The sequence below is a fragment of the Fukomys damarensis genome, unplaced genomic scaffold (genome assembly GCF_012274545.1).
Source record: "Fukomys damarensis isolate Sample0158 unplaced genomic scaffold, DMR_v1.0_HiC HiC_scaffold_20, whole genome shotgun sequence".
Lineage (NCBI taxonomy): Eukaryota > Metazoa > Chordata > Mammalia > Rodentia > Bathyergidae > Fukomys > Fukomys damarensis.
The window spans coordinates 3185339-3207422 of record NW_022900932.1 but is presented as its reverse complement, the minus strand read 5'-3'; the positions used below and the strand labels follow the sequence as shown (position 1 = coordinate 3207422).

The 22084-nt window shown below is 47.8% G+C and overlaps 1 protein-coding gene across 7 annotated transcripts in view; it reads right to left on the bottom strand.

The window, feature by feature from the left end:
- The window catches only part of Anks1a (ankyrin repeat and sterile alpha motif domain containing 1A), a 131255-nt gene that overhangs the window by 62976 nt on the left and 46195 nt on the right, over positions 1-22084 (bottom strand). For 4 of the 7 annotated variants that reach the window (XM_033766399.1, XM_010605325.1, XM_033766395.1 and 1 more), the window contains exons 2-10: positions 18648-18728; positions 16633-16789; positions 14754-14816; positions 7810-8106; positions 7042-7117; positions 6653-6754; positions 6439-6540; positions 4800-4996; positions 1503-1595 (exon numbers count right to left, since the gene is read on the bottom strand). In XM_033766399.1, coding sequence (XP_033622290.1) covers positions 1503-1595; positions 4800-4996; positions 6439-6540; positions 6653-6754; positions 7042-7117; positions 7810-8106; positions 14754-14816; positions 16633-16789; positions 18648-18727 — 1167 coding nt within the window. In that variant the 5' untranslated portion in view covers position 18728. Of the gene's footprint in view, positions 1-1502; positions 1596-4799; positions 4997-6438; positions 6541-6652; positions 6755-7041; positions 7118-7809; positions 8107-9186; positions 9290-14753; positions 14817-16632; positions 16790-18647; positions 18729-22084 lie in introns of those variants that run through there. The other 3 variants (XM_033766396.1, XM_033766400.1, XM_033766401.1) reach the window with 2 other exon arrangements.

Below are 22084 nucleotides of genomic sequence, written 5' to 3'. Positions count from 1 at the left end.
GTTCCAGAAGGTGAGTCTCTACTCCCCGCTACACAGGAGGAGAGCCAGACTCCTCCACCACGTTCTGCCACTGCACAACACTTCCTGTGACGCTACGTGCGTTAGAGAGTCCTGGGAGAACGGAGAGTTCTGGCTTCTGACGTTTGTCTGAGCCACGCTCCTATCCTCAGGGATTAGGAATTTCAGTTCGGGTCCCTGTCAAAGAGGCAGCGCACAGCTTTATGGAGACCCAGCCCCTACCGAGTCCGCTCCATACTACTGGGCTTCTCCGTGCAAAGAAATAAAGAAGCCAGCCTCAATCCATATAAAACAGGTGGGATTTCCTACATGCATGTCTATCAGCCAGCAACGTACTACCACCCAGAGGCAGTAAGGAGAGGCTGCAGTTCTACAAACCCTTGATTGAGACATAATAAGCAGCATTTTTAAATTTGGGAATAGAAAGAAATAAGCAGAGGATTTACACCTAGCAAAGGAATCCTACCCTATCTCCCTGATGTTAATATTTTTAAAAAAGTTTCCTTGCGCTTATACACTTTACTAAATTGACGCCACCCTTCTGGTTCCCCACGTTTCTGTTGAGTAAGGGAGCCCGCCTTACTGGTGGTCTGTGGCCAAGACCATACGAAGCAATGAATTCCAGCTTCTACAGGGGAAGCGATGAGGTGAATTAACTGGCTCACACTGGCTGATATTTTAAAATTAAAGATTAACAACTACTCGTACTGCATAAGCTAAAAAAAAAATTAAAATTACAAGATTTTTTGAATAAACACTGAACAGATATACTCTCTGGTAAGAGGTATTAAAGGAGCATTTTAAAGATGAAAGATCAGAGAAAGCAAAATTTTTTTCAAAACCCAAGTGAGATAGTTAACTCCCCATGACATTTCTTTGTGTAAAAGGCAGGCATAACCTCTGATCTTTGTCTGTCCTTCCCATACCAGGCTACTTCCTTCCTAACACAGTCTCTGTGACTCAGTTCACGTTTGTAGTGTGGCACCTACATGTGATGAAGGAGGAAGATGCAAAAACAGAAAAAAAAGCACTTGGGACAGAACCACTGAGCCTGTCCAGTCTAGACAGAAGAGAGTGAAGGAGATGCAACATTTTCTGTCGGGACTGCACAGGTGACACCGTCTCCCTGTGGAGGCGGGAGAGCTGTGCATACCTTGCTTCCCATGTGGCATGGTGGCTCAGGACTCGCCCGCCAGCTGGTGAGCCAAGTTTACATTCAGTACTTCTGGGTGAGTCTGAAAGCTATTGCTCCTCACCAAAGAGGTTAAGAAAGTGAGAAAGTGAGAGCACAGCCCCAGCACCTCAAATAAAAAAAGAAAAGGAAAAAAAAAAAAAGAGGGCAGGGATGTAGCTCAGCGGCACAGCACCAAGGTCCTGAGTTTGATCCCTGGTACAAAATAAAAAAGCAAACTCTTTAAGCACACACTGCCGCACTTTTCGACAAGCTCATATTTCAGTGATGGAATAAACGCTCAATCCTCTACCTCAGAAGCTGTCAGGGGGAAATACTTCTTATCTATTCGATCTTCCTCCTCTTCATCAGGTGGTGGCTTTGCTGGAGGCGGTGGACATTCCCTCTACAAAAGAAAAAAAAAATATTCTACTATCTCACCTTCAAGTATCTGACTTCTTAGTTTACCCTTATTTTAGACCTTGGAAACGAAATCGAGTAAGGTACAGAACTCTCCCGAGAAGCAAACATGACAGAGGAAGACCCTGTGTGCGCACAGCTCCACCAGCACGCGCTCCGGTGCCCATGAACGCCTCTCCACACCTCAGATCGCAGCGAGCAGTGGTAGCACGGACAGCTCATAACCGCCTTGTGAGAAAGTGTCCTTCAAAACTTCAGGGAAGGCTGGGGGTGTAGCTCAGTGGTTCCACCATCTGCTTCATAAGCACAAGGTCCCGAGTTCAATCCCCGGTACCAAAAAAAAAAAAAACCTTCAGGGAAATGAAAATCTAGGGTTCAATCTTCAGACTGCTCTATACAGAGGACTCTTCAGATCAAGAGAATGAACTCATGAAATAGTTCTAAGATCAAGGCGATTAGAGAAATAATGAGAAAAATAACCAAGGTCACAATATTAAGCCCTTTCAGACTTGAGTGTTGTGACATCCATCTATCCCATTCTACTAGAAAAGCTCAAAGCTGACCTGTTAGCTAGGGTGGCAGCCCCACCTACAGTCCCAGCCACTTGGGAGGCAGAGGCGGGAGGGTTACCTAAGGCCAGGAGTTTGAGGCCCACCTGGAGTTTGAGGCCAACCTGGGCAATACAACAAGTCATCTTCGATATGAATATCACTTATCATCAGTACTTGAAAACTATGTCACCTCAGGCTATTTTAAAAAAGAGTATTTGTCAGCTCTGCCATAAAGCAAGCTTTCCAGTGGGTGTTTATAATACTAGAGATTAAATCTGGGCCCTTCACACTGAGCTATAACCCCAGCCCATTTTCTATCTTGAGAAAGGGGCTCACTAAATTGCTAAGGTGACCAGGCTATGCTCTAACTTGCCATCCTCCTGCCTCAGCCTCCCTGAGTGCTGGGATTACAGGTGTGTGCCACCATGCCCAGCTCGCAGGCTTACTCTTAAAGGGCCATGAAGTAAATATTTTAGGTTCTAAAGCCAACTATGCCATCTGAGTACACAGGGAGCCACAGGAAATATGTAAATAAATGAGTGCAGCTGTCTTCCAATAAAACTTTATTTACAAAAATAGGCAGTGTAGGTGGGCTTTCACTTGCCACTCCCACCCTAGAGCAAGAAACTCACTGCGGAGGAGACAGTGGGCCAGTCAGAGCCCGAGTGGACAATTTCGGGAATACACAGAACAACCCCTGTGAAGGAAACCTGGAAGCTGGGGGCCGGGGAGAGGCTCCGGCTGCACCTGCAGTGCCCACAGCTCTGTTTCTATTTATCCCAAAGCCCGAGTCATGCTTCAGCCCTCATTTCCCATGGAAAGCTGTGGGGCTGCCCAGGAGCTGGCCCTTCCTCAGCCTGCAGTTAGTTCACCATGTTGCTAAAACAAGAGCATTTCAGAAGCCAGGGTGGAGCTGAGTGCTGCATGACAGGAGGTCCCCAGAGAGACCTACAAAGAAAGATGTCTCTCTGACGTGGGGAGCTACCAGCATTAGGTTTCAGCACCTGTGATCTCTGCTGGGACATGCTTGGCGCTGCACCTCCACAAATCAGTCATCTCCACAGCCCTGGAGCCAGGCGGCAGCGAGCCTTGTGTGCTCAACCAAACACAGCCGTTCAGATCAGGTTTCCCACTGAGTTCTGCGCTCCTCACATGCCTCTGCTCTGAAGCACAGGAACGAGCCTGGTCCTGGCACACGGCGTATGGAAGGGCACAGCAAAAGGCACAGGGCCACGTCCTCCACTGTAAACCAACCTGGGGACACAAGCAGCCGAGCAGAGCAGAAAGAAACACAGCAAGAACAGAGAGGGCCCATCCCAATCCTTCCAAAGGTCCAAAGGCCTAGAGAGAACAGTACGAGAGGCTCCTGCAGGTGGCGTGACCGTCGGGGACAGGGAAGGAAACAGAGGTGCCCAGTATGGACCAAGGGGGTCAGACCATCAGCATTCGCCTCTGGCCACTGTTAATTACCAGGGCTAGGGAGACGAACAGCCACAAGACGCAGCAGTGAATGCCGAGGCGAGCACTCCGAGAAGCCTCAGTCCCACTCAGCACAACCTTGGGCTGCTGGCTTCCTAGGTGCTGCCACTTGGCAGGGTTCCGGCTCCCCCTAATGGGCATCACCTGTAAGTACCATCTGACGAAACGCTTCCTCCACAGATGGCCTTGCTTAATTCACTCGTGGCTAAGAATGAAAGACGGAGAAAGACCCAGCTGTGTCTACAAAGCGCTGCATTAATGGTGCTAGGTCTGCATTTGCTTTCACCACTCACAAGGACTCTGTCACCACCCTTGATAACACCACTCTGGTGGGCAACCACAAGACAGGCGGCTCTCCAGGATCCTTACTGACACATTGGCACTGCTGCAGAGCACAGCAGGGCAGAGTAAAGGGCCTCCCAAAAAAAGAACATTCCAAGAAACCCCAGGTCAGTCCCAGGGCACACCTGGAAGGAGCACGGACTACCCAGAGGCCAGGGGAGCATCAAGACCGTCATATGCCGGACAGGCAGCTACCACAGGAACCTGTCCCACGGTGGGTTCAGCACTGGGGTCCTGTCAGTGAAACCCCTGCCAAGGAGCAGCACTCCAAGCCTGGAAATGCCTGGCAATGCAGAAGGGAGGGTAATGGGACACTGATTCGGTTCTAAGCTCAGAGCATAGCCCTAGGGAAGAGAGTACGGGGCTCAAGAGCCACATACAAGCCTGGAAGTAAAAGCCAGCATCAGACAAGACAGGTAAGTCTGCGAGGTGACCCTTGAGGAAGAAAAGCACTGCGTTATCCTCACTCTGTTAGTTCAGTGGCTGGAGATGTTACAATTGGATAAATGAGGACCTCCACAGATGAAGGACACAATCTGACGAGCCTTTCTATAACCCCAGTGAATACAGAACCCGCCCAAATCCAAATGGCTCTCGCCCTGAGGGCCAGGGAGGGGCGCCTGCACTCAGAGCAGACAGGAACACGCTGTGTACTTCTACTCTCCAGAGAGGCCAAGACCCAAACCCGCTACTCTAAAAATGAAAAATCAAAATCCCTCCTCTGTGTTGCCTTATAGTTTTGCCACTGTGATTGAGAGAGGGGCGTGGCAGAGCCCCGTGAGGAAGAGCAGAATGAGGGGCCAGGGTCCCCCACATACCGGCCTCACTCCGGCAGTCCTCGTGCCAGCAGCCTCAGCCTCCCTGCTCGTGGACTCTCGGTCCGACGACCGGCCGCTGGTCGAGCTGTCCAGTGAGTGGCAGGAGACAGCATTGTACAGAGCCTCGTAGGGTCCCTCTTCCTCGGCGCTGGTATCAAAATCGATGATCAGCTCAGTCACCACTTTCTCTGTGTCACCTGGGGAAGGCGGAGGGCACGTCAGTCAATAAATGGGGGCAAAATCTCAGGTTCCACCCCCAAGCCTCTCAGCGATCTGAACTCAACAGTGACCCAGACAGGAAAAGGACGACTTTGCTCTGGGGCAGGAATCAATAATGCGGATTTTCAGCAACTCTTCATACCCTGAGATTTAAACAGATTTTTCTCTGGTTCAATAGGGAGGGGCTGGGGGTACCGTTCAGGACTGTGGCTCTTGCTTATCAGGAACCCTGCCCTGGGTATGATTCACAGTATTGGAACAAAACAACAAGAAAAAAAGAAAGCTTTCAGGCCAGGGATTTAGCTCAGGGGCACTGCGCCTGCCTCGCAAGCACAGGGTCGTGAGTACCAAATCCTGGTTCCAAAAAAAACTTTCAACATCTATAAGGGATCTCTTCCAAGACCTTTATAAAGGTCCCAAATACACCCAAATGGTACGAGCATAAACTTAGCCCATAAAATACAGCAAAGTATAACTGAAAAACATAAGAAACCTATATTAAGCGCCTCCTCGTGCTCAAGTAGAGGACGGCAGGCTCTGTGCGGCCATGGGGCTCACTTGTTAGACGGCTCCCAACCTCAGAGCCTGTGCGATGCTAATTTGAACCCCAAAACAGTGAACTGTTAGAGAAACTGACCTTCTCTAGGTGGCTTGTGTGTAGTCAAAACTGCAAGTGTAAAATCCTTGAAAGCTAAGCACTTAGTGTGTTAAATCCCATTACCAGCAGATTATGAGGTCAAGGAAAAAAGTGCAGGGTGGAGGGAGCCGAGGACTCTGCAGCGGAGCCAGGTTGGGCACTGGAACCCTGTCTCTGCGGACGCCTTCCTGTTTGCATGTCCGGCGCCACTCTCCTTCTCTTGCCTTACTTATTATGTGTGTTTGGGGAAAGGTGTCTCTGTCACCCATCACAGCAAGGCCCTCAAAGGCTGCTCAGCTCACCAGAAAGAGATCCTGGCTAATGACGGATGGGCTGGACAGCCCGGGTCAGCACCCAGGCCACCTCTGCTGGCCAGACAATACATCGCTAAACACACCCCCAAGAGACACATCGGCCAGCCAACAGACACGCTTACACGTCTGCCGTGGGCCGACTGTGCCGGGCCCTGCAGTGTGTATAAAAAATGTGTATTCACCTACACCTGAATTCATCTTGACACGAGCCTGTTAATCCCATTCCAGAGCCAACTGTGCAGGTGGAGAACAAAATAAAGTAGGAAAGAAGGGGCTGCAGGCAAAGGCGCAAGCCACGGCCAGTGAGACTTCATATGGCAGTCAGAAAAAGCAAGCTGAATATAAACTTACTAAGAGCTCACAGGCCTCACTCATTATTATCTGAATGAGGATTTTCCATTCTGCCCAAGAATATTCAACTCTTTCCAAGCTGAGGCGCCCCACTCCCGGCAGGCAAGAGTCTCCTCACCCTGAGACTTCTGTGCTATGGAGTCCAGGCCGGAGCGGAGAGGTGGCTGCGGTGTGGAAGTTTTATCTACGTCTTTTGCACTTCTTTTTCTAGTCATGTGATCTACATGGAAAGATTAAAAATAGAAGAAAAAATAAACAGAGCTGCACCAAATACAAATGCCTCAGCTCAGCTGTACGACTCCAGCCGCCCAGATTGCGGGGTGGACGGATACCTTCAATAAGTGCTGCTATCTGCTGGCTCTTCTGGGAAGGCAGCTCCCGGACAGTGTCTAGGGCAGTCAGCCCATGGTTATCTTTTATGTTGACATCGATTCCTAGAAAGGACACCGGGAGGACCGGAGGAGTGAGCATTTTTATGCTAAACTGAAAGGAGATCACATTCCAGGATGCCTAAGGATCCCAAGCAGCGCGACCAGTAGTTTTTATCCACAGCCATTTAATCCAGCTATTTAGAAACAATTCACACATTTAAAACCAACCGGCAGAGACACAGATACACTGGGTTCAAATGCAGCCAGCAAAAACCCCCCTCCAGGGAGGCGAAGGAGAAACAATCCCATCCCAGCATGCTGTGGAGACAAGAGCACTGCCGACCTCTCACCTGCAGCCAGCAGGATTTGCACCACATCGGTCTTGCCAAACAAAGCAGCCTCATGCAAAGCACTGCCCATCTCCGTCTGGAAGGCAAACGAGAGCGCAGAGCAGGCCGTCATCAGAACAGCTCAGCGCGGCCCCACGTGACAAACGGGACGCGGACAGGGAGCGATGGGACAGTAAACTACACCCAGCCCTCTGCCGTTATCCTTCCGACTTTTCTGGTCTGGATTCCAGAACCACAATCCCGGGCCATAGACAAGGTTGTGTGTGTGCCGCCAGCAGGCCACACACGAGCAACCATTCCTCATCTATCAGTGACACTTCCCAGAACACCACCTTCCTGGGTAGAACGGGTAACGAGAAAAGAAACGAGGGCTGGCCTGTGCCAAGCCCCAGGGACCATTCATCTGAGCGAGGAAGGCCAACGATGAAGGAAAAATGCTACACTGATGAGACTGAAGGTGCAAAAGGTGGCAGTGGGGACACATTTGTAGGCAGATAATGAAACTTTTCTAATTTTGAGAGTCCACTAGCACGTTTTTTCGGGGTTTAATGACTACATCTCATCCCCTACAAAGAAACCAGAAAACGAACACACTCGTGAGGAGAACTCGTCTGTCTCTGGACTTTCACACTAAAGCAAGGTGACGGAAGAAGCACCTGAGAGGCGACGGGAAACGTGCTAATCAGAACACAGCCCAGCAGCACGGTATGAGAGCCTTCCCCGAAAAGACTGAGTCCCTGGTGCTGGGAGGAGCAGCAGCCCTGCTACCTGGTAGTTGCTGTCCATGCCGGCATCAAGGAGGACCTGGACCACAGCCTTGTGGCCGTTCCGCGCCGCCAGGTGCAGGGGCGTGTGCTTCTTGGTGTTGCAGCTCAAGAGGTTGGGGTGGGCGTTCAGCAGCATCTTCACCACCTCCAGCCGCCCGTAGAGCGCTGCCAGGTCCAGAGGGGTCTCAAATTTGTTGTTGCGCATGGTGGGGTCCGTGAGCTCCTCCAACAGCACCTTTACCACCTCCGTGTGGCCATACTGCGCGGCGCAGTGCAGGGCTGTCTCGTTGTCATTGTTCTGAAGGGTTAACACACACACAGCATATCAGAGAGGTGACTTGGGGGCTGGCAGATGGCGGGGATATTCACACATAAAACTGCTGAAATTTAAATGAGAAGAATAGCAGCAATACTGGAGGACTGACCAAAGCCAGAATCCAGGCTCCTCCCCGCAAACCCATCAGTCACATCTTCCCTGCTTCCTGCAAGAGGGAAGCAGTCGGTCACCCCAAAACATCTGCAGTCTCAGGTGTGCTCTGAAGGACGTACCTCTAGACCACCAGGAGAGTGAACAGGGAACGTGGTGGGCACTGGGCAGACGTCCTGGCACAGGTGAATACTGAGCATATCACTGCCATCGTTTCATTTTAAACTTCAACTGTTTCACAATAATTTGTATCTGTTCAGCCCTGTGGGTCTGATCCTGGATTTGTCAACCACCCACTGCCCTTCACACAAGCTTTGTTTCCTCTGTAGCTTCTTGCATGCAAATCAATCAGCCAACCAAAACCACTCTCAGGGGATCAGACAACAGCCACCTCCCAGGTGGAAGGACCGGGCTAAGTCATGGGGCACAGGGGACCCTGCCTGACCACCAGCCAATGCATGCAGGAGCCAATTCATTAAAACAGCAGCCAGCACACAGGAGCGGGTGTGAGAGGTGCAAAATACTGTATCCCGAGGTGACACTGCCATCGATTCACACTCACACCGTGGGCCTCTAATGCCAACTCCGTCTCAAGCCAGAGTCTAGAATGAAATGGGAAACTGTGCTTTATCGATCACCAGAAGCAAAATGCTGGTCATTCTGATTACGACTTTCTACTGTTACTGATAACATGTAATTAGAGTAGAAACAGTTTCTATGACCGCTCCCTTTGGAGAAGCGTGAATCAAAGTAATTCTCCCATAGACTTTGAGATTCTCGATTTGACTCAGGAAGCTTCTGTCACTTTTGGGAAACAAAGCTTAAGGAGGGGCCTGTCCACCAAGTCAGTATTGTGCACCTTTCAGCAGTCAAAGGTAAACATTAACTATTTCTATGATTGCTTTAATTCTATTAATGACATTTAAAAGTAACAGATTAGGAGTTACCCACACATGCATGCAATTCCTCTGCTTTTGATCTGCACTTGACTGCATCATTTTTTTCCAGCTATACCACGTGTACCAGAAATATCCAGAGCTGCTGGGAGGAGGGCCTCAAAAGGCCAGAATGACAGCAGAGAAAATGTGAAAATAAGGACAGAAAAGATAGTAGCAGGAGCACATGCAGAGACAGAGGCACACAAATAAACAGAGGGTAGAGGGAGCAGTGCGGGGCCCAGGCAGTGCAGCGACAGTGCCCAAGGGGCAAATCCACACCAACCCAGAGGTCTGAGGAAGAAGAAACACTGGGCAGAAACCAATTCCCCCGGCTCCTGTGCTTAACAAACCACCCCCTCGGAATGGCCACTTCCTGTCAAGCTGTAGCCTGACCTTCCTGAGCATAACTCGTCCTTCTGACGACAACACAGCTACATCAACATCACGTGAGCTTTCTGCAGAGCAAGTCTGGCCACAGTGGCAGCCTGCAGAAGCTTAAGTGAGTTCTCCAGGTTTTGCAGCCCAAGAATAGCATGACAGGGGCCGGGGGTTTAGCTCAGTGGTTCCACCGCCTGCCTCGCAAGCACAAGGACCCGAGTTCGATCCCCGGTACCAAAAAAAACAATAGCAAGACAGCGAGGGCCAAGATGCCAGCTTATTCTTATTAAAATTCCACTCCAGAAAAACTTCTGTACACTCTGAAGCAAACAGTACTGTGTCCTCCATATTCAAATTGTCCCCCAACATCCAGAATAATTTGTACTTGATTCTGTAAAAAGTATGGCATTAGGGTCTGAAGAAAAAAATATAAAACTGTAAACCATGCAGAGGGCTCTGAGGGCTAGGAGTGGCCCCACCTTCCAGAACAAAGACAGTTGCCACACAGCTGCCCTGCTTTGCCCGGCAAATTCCCTGCCTTACATCAAATGGTGCAACCACATCTCTGAAGAAAATTACGTGGAAATTCACAGTGGAGGAAGCACCTTGAGGTGCTTCGGTCTCACCAGGCCTGGTCTAGCAATTATCCTCTGGGGTTTACATCTTTAGGGACCACGTACAGCTCTCTACCCCTGAATACACCATCACGGCGAGCTCATATTTCAGTTTCCTCTTTGAGTTTGACAACTATCTGTGTATGAGGTCATTAAGCATTGATTCGTGACCCACAACAAAGGGAGGACTCCAAGGAGAGGCAAACACTGCTAATCATCTGGAATCCTTCCATTGCACACCTTCAAGTAGTACTGTGGGCACTCACATCACCCCAAGAGTTCACGGCATCAGCCCAACTACTTGGGAAGCTGAGACACAAGGATCATGAGTTTGAGTCCAAACTGGGCAACTTAGAGTCTGTCTCAAAATAAAAAATCAGAAGGGCTCACTGGCTGAGTACTTGCCTAGTGTATACAGTAGTCTGGATTTAATCCTCAGCACTGTTACAGAGAGAGAGAGAGAGAGAGAGAGAGAGAGATCCAGTACTATACCACTATGAGTCTGGACTGGGAGAAGGGAGTTAAGATTAAAAAACTCCAATTTTCACCCAACTTCTCTTCATAAATGCTTCACTCCTACCCATCTTACAACCCATCACTTTCATTTTTCTTTGCTATGCTCAGAACTTCTAAGAAAAAAAGGATCTCTCTGCCTACTCCCTACAACTGAATACTCCATTGTGAATCACACACACACACACACACACACACACACACACACACACAGAGTACAAGTAAGAAAACCATACAGAAACACACATTTCCTTGGCCTTTCTCTTCTTGGAACTATTCAGGTCAGGACCAGCACTTCCCAGGGCTTTGATTACAGCTGAGGGCACAGTTACCCACGGCACACAGCCTGGGCCACAGCTCCCTGCAGAAGTGCTAGAAACAGACTGCACTTGGAAAGAAGGAAAGGGACCCACTGAGATGGAGAAGGCACAGGAGAAACAGGAGAAATGAGCCCACCATTCAAAGAACAAGTTAGACCTACTCAGTACTCAGTGCTCTTCACCACTCTGTCAGACTCTGGAGAGCAGAACTCTGACCGAAGCATGGAAGCTAAGATAGGTGGCGAGCAAACATAAGAAACAGCAAACCAGTGAAGTCCAAGCATAGGCCACCAATTCTGTTTGCTTCCAGGAAAACCAAACAAATAAGTCATTAAAATAAAGGACAGGTGGCTGACTTTTCAGGCGATAAAGGCAGCAAAAAGCTGCTCTGCTAAAGCTTTTAAAATCTTGGTGGTTCTCAGACTAGCTTCATTTTGCAATTATGGGCAAGCTTAAAAACAACTAGCAAGTTGGTCCAACCTGACTTGCCAAAGAGGCACTGCAGAGGCCTAGAAAACTATTATTTAAATTAACAATTCCACAGATCCCAAATTAAGCAAAAAGTCATCATTAAGAATGAGAAACTGACACTCTGTGACCTGTGACCTGATTCATTAACAAACGTCATAAATCCCTTCTGCAGCCTTCCTGCCCCAAGCATGGCACCTGGTTCTAATCACCAGGGGAAGGCAGGCAAACTGAAACACCTTTTTACGAAACACCTGGCCCAGGCTCTTAAAAAGTCAATGTCCTGAAAGATGAAGAAAGGGCGAGGAACTATTCCATGTTGTATATGATCCTGGACCAGGGCGGGAAAAATGCCCTAGAAGATTTCCTGGGCCACCTGGCAAATAGGAACATGGATTCTATATCCTATACCAATATTGCATCCATTCTGAATTTTCTGAACTTGGTAATTTTATTGTAGTCTTATAAATTAACGTCCTTTATGTTTTGTTTGTTTTGGTACTGGGGATCAACTCAGGACCTTGCACTTGAATGTTCTTGTTGTTAAGAAATTTGGGTTGAATAACTAATTAACAGTAAGTATTTAAGATTAAAAAGCCCTGATGTCCATCACACACACACACACACACACACACACACGTGCGCGCGCGCGCAGCAAATGGACCACATGTTAACAAAGGAGCAAGAAGACACAAGCACTCAAAGGCATTTCCACTCTGCAGTTCACTGCATTATCCTTAGGTTGGAATTTTTTTCAAGACATAGTAAAAAACTTTTTCAAAGCTTTCAAGGTGATTCTGATATACTCAAAGATCCAGAGAATTGGAGACAACTCATCTAAAGCCCTTCCTACTCTGACACTCTGAATTCTGAACAGGAAAACAAAACTACCCTAAAACAAATCTGTTTCATTTTGTGATTTTCAGGTTAAGCTTTTAAAAATTGCTTTAAAAGGAAGGAAATGGATACTTTTCAAGGTGCTACCTTAGCTATTGATGATTTACACCTGGACTGAACAGCGCTGCCTTTTAAGACAAGAAAGGCCCCGGTGTTGAAGAGGAACAGCAAGGTTCATGAAGACCACATCGGCCCCAGAAAGGCAGCTAAGATGTCAGTGTCTGACAGGAGTTAGCTTCCAAACGTAATTTGGCAAAATAATTCCTAAACATAAGGCAAGCCATTAAAACCCCACTGACTCGGACAAACACCAGGAGGGAAGCGGGAAAGCAGCCTCTGCACCCCCAGCAAGACCCCTTGATGGCTTTGCAGGGTGGCAGGAGAAAGGCAAAGGGCGGTATTTTCAAATTGGGAAGCATGTTCTTACCACATTTAGACCAATTTGCTTTTATGTGTCCAAAACCAAAGGCCAGGAAAATGCACTCTAGAACCAAAGTCATATCCTTTCACCAACGCTCTATAAGACAATGAAATGATTGACTAGGAAAACAATAACCACAAGTCCCTGACTTATTGGGCAGAGATTCATTAACCATCACTGACCAGTAATAAACACAGATTCTCAAATGGCTCTTGAGAAATAAACTATGTACCTTTTTAAAAATTGGGATCTCAAACATTATTTTATATATTATTATTATTTATTATTATTTTGCAGGACTGGTGATTGAGCTACATCCTCAGTCCTTTTTGCTTTTTATTTTGAGACAGAGTCTTGCTAAATGACTAAGTTGGACTGGGCTTGAATTTAGGATCTTCCTGCCTCAGCCTCCCACAGTGCTGGGCTTAAAGTGCGCACCACCATGCCTGGCTGTGCATTCTTTTACTAAAACTCCAAAACAAAAGCCAGGCACAGTGGCATATGCCTGTAACCTAGCTACTGGAGAGGCTGAGGCAGGAGCATTACAAACTTGAATCCACCCTAGAAAAGTCAGTGAGTCTGTCTCAAAAAATAAGGGCTGGTGTAGACTGCTTGCCCAGAATGGATGAGGCCCTGAATTCAATTCCTGGTACCACAAAACAAAAAAAAACCCTACACCAATCGAGCATCCATTCTACAGAAGAGGAAACTAATTCCAGAGAAGTTACACGGCTAGCTCAAGTCAACAAAAACAAAATGAGGCGACCTAAACCAAAGTCAAACTCGGTCTGAGGAGAAAGCCTCTGTATAACCTGAGTTTCCTTCTCTACTGCTCTATTCTCCCCTCACCAAAAAAGGCAACTAAAACAGTATCTTCCTATTCCGCAAACAAATTAAAAGAGAAGACAGGATTCGCGGAGCGTCAAAAGAGGCGCCTTCACACCTGCGGACAGGCGGCGCCGGCTAAACCAGCCTCTCGGTGAGAAGCAGGAAAGCGCTGCCTTGTGTGTGGACAATGCAGCGCCTGAGCCAAACTCCAGACTGCTGTCCAAGAGAAAACCTCAGCTCTGGGTGCAAACACAGAGGGTGTGCGCCATTGGGCCATGGCTGCCGGCTGCCTGGCCAGCGCCTGCCGGGCCCTGCTACCTCACCTCACGCACAGCCCTCGGTGGTCAAGGGAGACGAGCGGGAGGAGGACGTGAGCTGGGGACGCCAGGCTGCGGCTGCAGAGCACCACGAGAGAGCACGAAGGCCAGGAAAGGAGAGAGGCGGGCGGGACGCTGGAGCCGCTTGCCATTGGGCCATGGCTGCCGGCTGCCTGGCCAGCGCCTGCCGGGCCCTGCTACCTCACCTCACGCACAGCCCTCGGTGGTCAAGGGAGACGAGCGGGAGGAGGACGTGAGCTGGGGACGCCAGGCTGCGGCTGCAGAGCACCACGAGAGAGCACGAAGGCCAGGAAAGGAGAGAGGCGGGCGGGACGCTGGAGCCGCTTGTCCTCCCCTCCCCTCCGCCAGGGCTACTCCGACCCACCGACCCAGAATCAGATTCCACTTCAAAGGGGGGTCTTGAAAGCGGGCTAAGACAACGTTCTGGATTCCAGAGAGTACAAGTTAATCATTTTTCTACACTTATTTAAAAGTAAGCTAATTTACTGGAGTACTTTTTCTTTTTAAAATCTCAATGATTTCAAAAATCCCAGCATTAAGTTAAGCATGCAACAACTTTCTCTTCAATTTCCCCGTGTCCACTGTTTCTGGTGTTCCTAACCTTTCCAGAATTAGTACGGGTTTTTAAAATAACCCCCAAGATCACTGCAGCTGCATTCTCCCATTCTCAGACAGGCCAAAAGCAGATGGGCCGGAGTGGACAGCAGCCGGGGGAGGAGGAGGAGTGGCCAGAGCGGAAGCCAGGGGGCGGGGAGGAGGCGCAGCATGAGCAGTGGTGCAGAGGAATCCTGGCAGGTACACACCTTGGCATTGATATAGGGGTCAAAGGGGCCGTGCTTTTTGAGTTCTTTGATCTCAAGAGCATTCTACAAAAGGAGAGGAGAAGAAAATGTGACGATAAAATGGATGAAATATATCAAAGCAAAACACAGCCCCGAGGGGGTGCAACGCGAGAACTCGAATCTGCCCCCCGGATCCCCGTGAGGAAGTTAACGGGGAAGACAACCCCCACACTCTGTGCCCCCATCCAAGCATCCAACTGGAACCACATTAGCGGTTTTAAATAAATCAATGTCGTGCTGTAACCATCTAATGCATTCGGTTCTCCAAGCAATGGCAGGCGCCCTGGCTGGCCCCTACCCACCCACTCAGAGCCCCGGGCAGGTGCCCCTCCGTCCCTACGGACTCCAGGCAGGAGGTAGCTGTGAGCAGGAAAAGCTAGCACACTCAAGTGGCCCGAAAATCCAAGCAGCTGTGTTCCAGCAAGAGTGGTCAAAGACAGGGTCAGGAGTGGCTGCTGGAAACTGCTTAGAGGAGGGCTTTAATGGTGAGCAGCATTTTCAATACTGAAGAATATTAGTTATAAGCAAGCTTCCTTACGCATCTCCTCCAGAGAAGAGAGGCTATCGCTGCAGTCAGGGCGTCTGCATTTAGACTTAAAAGGGGCAGTTTTCTTTCCAAATGTTATGGCCCAACATCCTTGCTGATGACCGTAAGTGTCTGTCGCTACCTACCAAGAAAGTAGAACCCCAAAGGGGAAAGGTAAGCTGATTAACAGCCACATACACACAAGCTCCAAACCGAGATATTTGAAACCTCTAATTTTTTTCATGCCTCAGAGAGCAGCCACCTGTCTCAGCACCAAGGTCATGCTTTTAACGTAACAACTTGCTAGGCCTGGCATGGGTCTTGCTGACAGACATTTGCCAGGATAATTTCCTGCTCTGGGAGGAAAAACCTTGAGCTAATCCTACAGGTCATTTAACCATCTCCTCTCATGAAGTCATGAGGAAAACTGTTCTGAGCTTCCTGAGAAAGAGCAGCCCCTTCTTCGTCCAAGCAACAAGAGAAGTGCCTGCTGCGCTCAGAGCTGCGGGCCCAGCTCCTCGTCCGGGCACGCAGCGCCCCAGTCCACACCCCAGGGAGGGAGTGCCAGAGAGGCTTGGACACTTGCACACGTCGAGTGGCACTTCCCCAAAGGAATGCATGGGCAGAAGAGGAAGCGTATTTCAACACTACTTAAATCCAGGGCCACGGTAAGGTGTTTTGTTTTTTAGTGTTGCTTTACTTATTTTCTAAGAATTATCTCTGCTTTTCAAAGTATGCAGACACTGAAATGAACATCTGCGGACATCCTGGAAATGACCTTCATCCCACTGAATCACCTCTGACCTCATTTCTGGTCACACCTTTTTGATCTCTGAATTCATCTTTCAGTGGTAACACAAGTATTTCCACTTCCCCACCTTCAGGTGTACATAAAATAACAAGAGGCTCACGCAGGACCGACAAACACTGGGAAAGCTGCACTGCCATGCCCGTAGCATAAGCACCATTTCCAATGAAGCCCACCCGTCTGAAGCTGACTCTGCAATTCCGACAGGATTTGCACTATCTCACAGTTTGCATGTGCAGTGAACATCATACACTGCACCATTATGGTAATTATACTACCATTCGGAATCTGCATGAGTCAAATGCATATGAGACGCATCCTCACATACAAGATTTCCCTGACCCAAGGGGTGCAGCGGGAGCGAGAACAAGGGAGTCACTGTGGGCATGGAAGGGCTGGTTCCCTGGGGTCTGCACTCTAGGAGTGAGACAGCGATGGGTGGCCAGGCCCAGCCGCAGCTGCGTCAGGCTGAATGGAGGAGGGAGGAGAGCCTCCCTTCTCCCGACCTGTTCGTTGACTTTGGTGTGCGAGGGCCCTTGGTGGATGAGCAGGCGCACTATCTGGGCATCTCCCTTCCAGGCTGCCAAGTGCAGGGGGTAACAGCCTTTAGAGTCGGCCACATTGGTCAGCGCGTCGTTCCTCAGAAGAACCTCGACCACATCCCTGGAAGGCAAAAGTCAACTGTGAGGCTGCAGAACCCAGAAGTCTTTCCTTCCATGGGCACGGCACAGAGCCCTCTCATGGACAGGACCTCACTGGGCTGCCCTCGGTCTCCCTGAGCTCACTGTTTGGCTTTCCCCAGTTCCGTGGGCTACCTGTGCAGGTGCTAAGTGGCCGAACCACCCTGAGCTGGGCTACACAGACTCATTAACACTCTGTTGGGCTCTCTTGATATCCATTTATTTTCCATTACTTTAAAAACATCTGGGACTGGGGATTTAGCTCAGCAGCTCAGCACCTGCCTGGCAAATGTGAGTTCCTGAGTTCAAACCCTGGTACCAAAAACAAAACAAAACAAAAACCCCAAAAAACCCAACCATCTGAACTCTGTCTAAACCTTGCAGTGTTTCCACATTTGTGATGTTTAAACAGCAGTTAGGAACAGGATTTACATAACAACAGTTAAACAAGATGAATGAATTATTCAGATTGTGTAGGGATGTGGGAGACAAAAGCAGACAGGCAAAGCAGAATTCAAAGTTGTTGCAAACAGGAGCCAGACACATATAGCATCATGTGATAGCTCCAGAAAGAGGGCCTTGGCTTTCTTCTTGGTGACACCACTGATTATGCAGACACCAGTGTACAATTATCCCCATGCACATGAGGCCAAAGAAAATCCTCCCTGTAAATAAAAACAGCATGGGAGATGAATTTGGCTAACAAGCTACAGTCCTTTGAGTTCAAGACTTGCTTTAACTTAGGTTATCCCACTGTGTAAGGGGGAAGGAGTCTCTATAGATTTCTTTTCTAGCTTTAAGCTGAATATAGAAAGGACACAGTGATCACACTCAATATATTTTAGAAAACAATGCTGAAGGAAATAATCATGGTCTCTTTTTGGAGTCAAAGCAGCTGGACCAAATATTGGACAAGGAATGCAGAAAACTGCAGTGTAATGTGGGTCTGCTTCTTGCACTGGAGAATCTAAACTGAGGGGCTTCAGGTGTGGCTCAGAGGTACAGGGTGTATGTGCATGTGTAAAGTCCTAGGTGCAATCCTGAAAAAGAGAAAGAAAAAAAAAAAGAAAAATCCATACTGACTACAATAATCCCTCCTCATGAAAACTAAACTTGTACTGCTCGTCTCCTATAATATTTTGCTTCAAACTCCTTACTAACCTCTGTTCTCTTACGCCCTGGTCTCCATTCTTTGCACCTGAGCTGCCCTACTCATCAGGGCAACACCATGCTCCTGCCCCTCTGCTGGGCCACCACACAGCCTTCCCTTGGCGAGCAGAGCTCGGGCCTTAAGCCTCTCCCTTCGCCCAGACTCCTCCACAGCACGCCTTCTCCAGGAGACTCTCCACCCAAGGGCTGCCCAATTCCTCGCTAACAGGCTGGGTTATTTATGCGCTTTCCCCCTTCAAAGTGGTTCTTGTTCATGGGGCTGGTTTTATGGGGAAACAATAGCAGCAGGCAAATAAAGGGAGTAAATAAATAACTACTCCAAATGAAGGCAAGTTTCTCAGGGCTGCTCGGTCTATTTTCAATTTATCAAAGGGTTAATCACCCAGGACTCCAACCCTAAACTGGATCTTCATTCTATTATCATTGTGTGACAATGGAACATTGCATCAGAGAGGAGGACAGGCAGAGGGAGAGGTAAACGCAACCTAGATTGCTGGGGACGGGTCAGGACATCTAAACATACTACGCTAAAGACAAACTCAGGAATTCTGTCCAGACTAAATGAGTTTTTCTCCTCCTCAGTGCCATGCTTAGCCAACTCTTACAGGGAGCATAAAGGACACCCAAGGGTACGGGAGTGGGCCAGGCAAGGAGAGAGCGCTGGGACTTACCTGTGGCCGTTCAGAGCGGCGTGGTGCAGTGGTGTGTAGCCAGTGCTGTCGACGCAGTTCACGTTCGGCCCTCTCCACATGCTAACAGGGAAAAGAGAGAGGTGTCACAGACTGAAGTCAGGAACAAGCAGGGCCAGCTGGCTACTTGAAAGACTGAAGGGAGGCTTGACACAGCTCTTAAGGACGCCCAGCAGGTGGAAGCTACAGAAATGAGCAACGAGGAGGGCATACAACGAATGCTGTGCAAGGCCAGGTATTCTGGGTCACAGTCACAGGGAGAGCTTTCTGCACCCTTCCGCTCACCTATAACTGTGGCACCGTTCTGTCTGGGCCTCTCGCTCAGCGTGTTCCCAGCTCACTGAATGGTCATGGAAAACCCCACAAACCAAAGCCCTCGGTCGGAAGCCAGTAATGAACACCCACCCTAGGCTGGCGGCGGACTGTACAGACCATGTAATGGAGACCATTCCACCAGGGAGGCCACCGTCGGCGCCTTAAGGCGCAAGTGACAAATGTGCCTTTCCGTAGCCAGCCCTCCAGTCAGGAGTTCTAACTCAGGCTCAAGTAACTGCAGACCGAAAGCATTCAGAACAGAAATGCGCCTGCAGGAGTCCGTGCTGACCTTTCCCCCTGTGGCTGTGTGTTTCCTGAGCGCAGTGGACAACCCCCTACACGGCATCTACTGAGTCCTGGGTAGCAGAAGGAATCTAGAGAAGGACACAACACACACAGAAAAATGTGTGGAGGTGACACCCAAATATGCCACTGAGTATCAGAGCTCGAGCTTCTGAGGACTTTGGGGTCTTCGGAGCAGGCCGTCGAGGACACTGCACAGCGAACATCTCGAGTGCGTGTGTGCACGGGTACGTGCACGAGTGCGTATGAACTAGCAGAACAGTTTGAGCACTTTATCTGAATCAAATACATGAAGCACACATGTCACTTTCTTTAATTATCAAAGCCTTCATTCTTATTCCTGCTTCATACCTCACTGCACTGGCCCAACCTTGGCTCTTTCTAAAAATAACACTTCAGTTGGTTCACGGTACGCACTCTGTAAAGTACTGACAAAGTATTTTTATTTTTTATTTGCTTTTTGTTTTTTATTGTATTGACTGACTGTGGTGCTGGGGATAGAAGCCAGGGCCTCACACATGCTAGCAATTTCTCCACCATTGGGCTAGATCCAGATCCTTTCTTTTGAAAGCACTATTAAAGCTATGCGATTGTTTAATTTAAATGCATTTTCTGCATCCATGGAGCTAATCACTGTTTTTCTCATTTAATGACTTAAATATTTTATCACTAGGTTTCTTACGTTGAGTCATTCTTTCCTTCTTGGAATATACTTTATTCAGATGTTATCCATCAGAGCCTTGATGGAATCCACTTGAGAATATATCTGAGAATTAATTTGGATTTTCACATCTGTATTCATAAGTGAGCTAGTTTAAAGTTTTTGCTTTTCTGCTACTATTATTGGATAGTATCAGTGTTAGGTTTGGGTGACAGAACAGCTAGGCAGCTGTCTCATTTCTATATTGAGGAATCACTGATAGAAAGTACTAAAATTACAGAGAATCATCAGTAAAACCACCCTGGCCCACAGCCTTTAACAAGCTCAGATGCTGAAGGCAGCATTATTTACAACAAGAACATTGTGGAAATATGCATCAATAGAGAAATTATTATAACTACCATAAAAGCACAGAGTAGAATAGCATATACCCATTTTACTGCTTTGTGATAAGAAATTATAATAAATGTTAAAGAAAAAAATCAAATTTATGAATACTATATAATTCAGAAAACATCTATGAGAAAAAATTTATCAGAATAGTAGACTGAGTTAACAAGAATGTTTCCTCTACTGCTTAAAGTTTTATGAAGTGATGGAAAAAATACAGTATTCTACTCTACACTGAGACATAAATAGGTAGACAGATTAATTCAGCCCCAAAAAATAAGAAACTATGTCGTGAAAGAAATGGCAATGTTAGGAATGCTTAAAACGTAGAAAACAGACAAGTTCAGATCGACAGAGACACAATCTAAAAGAACACAAATTATAATGATCAAATATCACTTTTCACTATCAGATGCATAAAATGAAAATAATGAGATTATCAAGTGTTTGAAAACAAGCCCTGCTAAACACCACTGGTAAGAAGTGAAACTGGTGAGTTCCTTTGGGAAGACAATTTGGCAGCATCTATCAAAACCAAAAATAGCATTCACTTTGAGCCAGGAACTCCACTTCCAGGCAGCGATCCAACAGAAACATATGCACATGTGCTCAAAGACACACTTGCAGAGGACTGCTTCGCTGGAAGGGTAAAAGAGTAAAACATTAACGTCAATAGGTGAGCACTTAAAATGAGGCACACCACCCATAAAATGAAATGCTACACAACCACTGACAACAACAAAGGGGTAACTGTATGTCCTCACGCAGAAAGAGTTCCCAAGATGGACTCTGCTGTAGTCCAGTGAAAAACAGAAGTCAATGCACAATAAACAGAATATAAAGCCCCCTCTAAAAACAGACTTGTACACACACTTCCTGGGGAATGGACGGTGGCTAACGTGTTCTCTGAGGATTGTCAGTGGCTACTCTGGGGAAGCAAAGTGGACTATGAGGGGCCCTCTGGAATGGGGACCAGAGTGCCATACTCTGCTCCGTATTCTAGAACACTCAAAATGCAGCTGGATTCGTGTTGTGCTTTTATTATGTGTGTATTTATTTATTTATTTTTGGTTTTTTGAGACAGGATTTTGCTATGTAGTTCAGGCTAGCCTTATACTGTCCTGCCTCAGCCTCCCACGTGCTGGAATATAAGGCATGCACCACCATGGCTATCTACTTTTGTAATTTTTTTTTTCTAGTACCAGGGATCAAACTTGGGACCCTGTGCCTATAAGGCAGGAAGCGGAACCAATGAGCTAAATCCCCGGCCCTGTAATAATTTTAAAAGGGAAAGGGGAGAGGAAATATGCACAGGGAAAACAACCCAACAAGATGATAATAATAAATAGTTAAACAGGAGTGACAGGTCAATTTAATAAGCATGTAGATGTTAGGTTTAAAATTTTAAGGAAGGTGAGATTCTGCACTGCAAAGGAAGCTGTCAACAACAAAAGATAACCTATAGAACGGGATGAAATATTTCCAAGTCAGACATATGACAAGAGGCCAACATCTAAAATATAAAATAAACTTAATAGGAAGAAAACAACCTCAGAGGGCTGGGGATTTAGCATCAAACAAAAACAAAACAAAAAGGAAGGAAGGAAGAAAGGAAAGAAAGGAAAGAAAGAAAGGAAAGAAAGAAAGAAAGAAAGAAAGAAAGAAAGAAAGAAAGAAAGAAAGAAAGGAAGAAAGGAAGAAAGGAAGGAAGGAAGGAAGGAAAGAAAGAAGGAAAGAAAGGAAAGAGAAG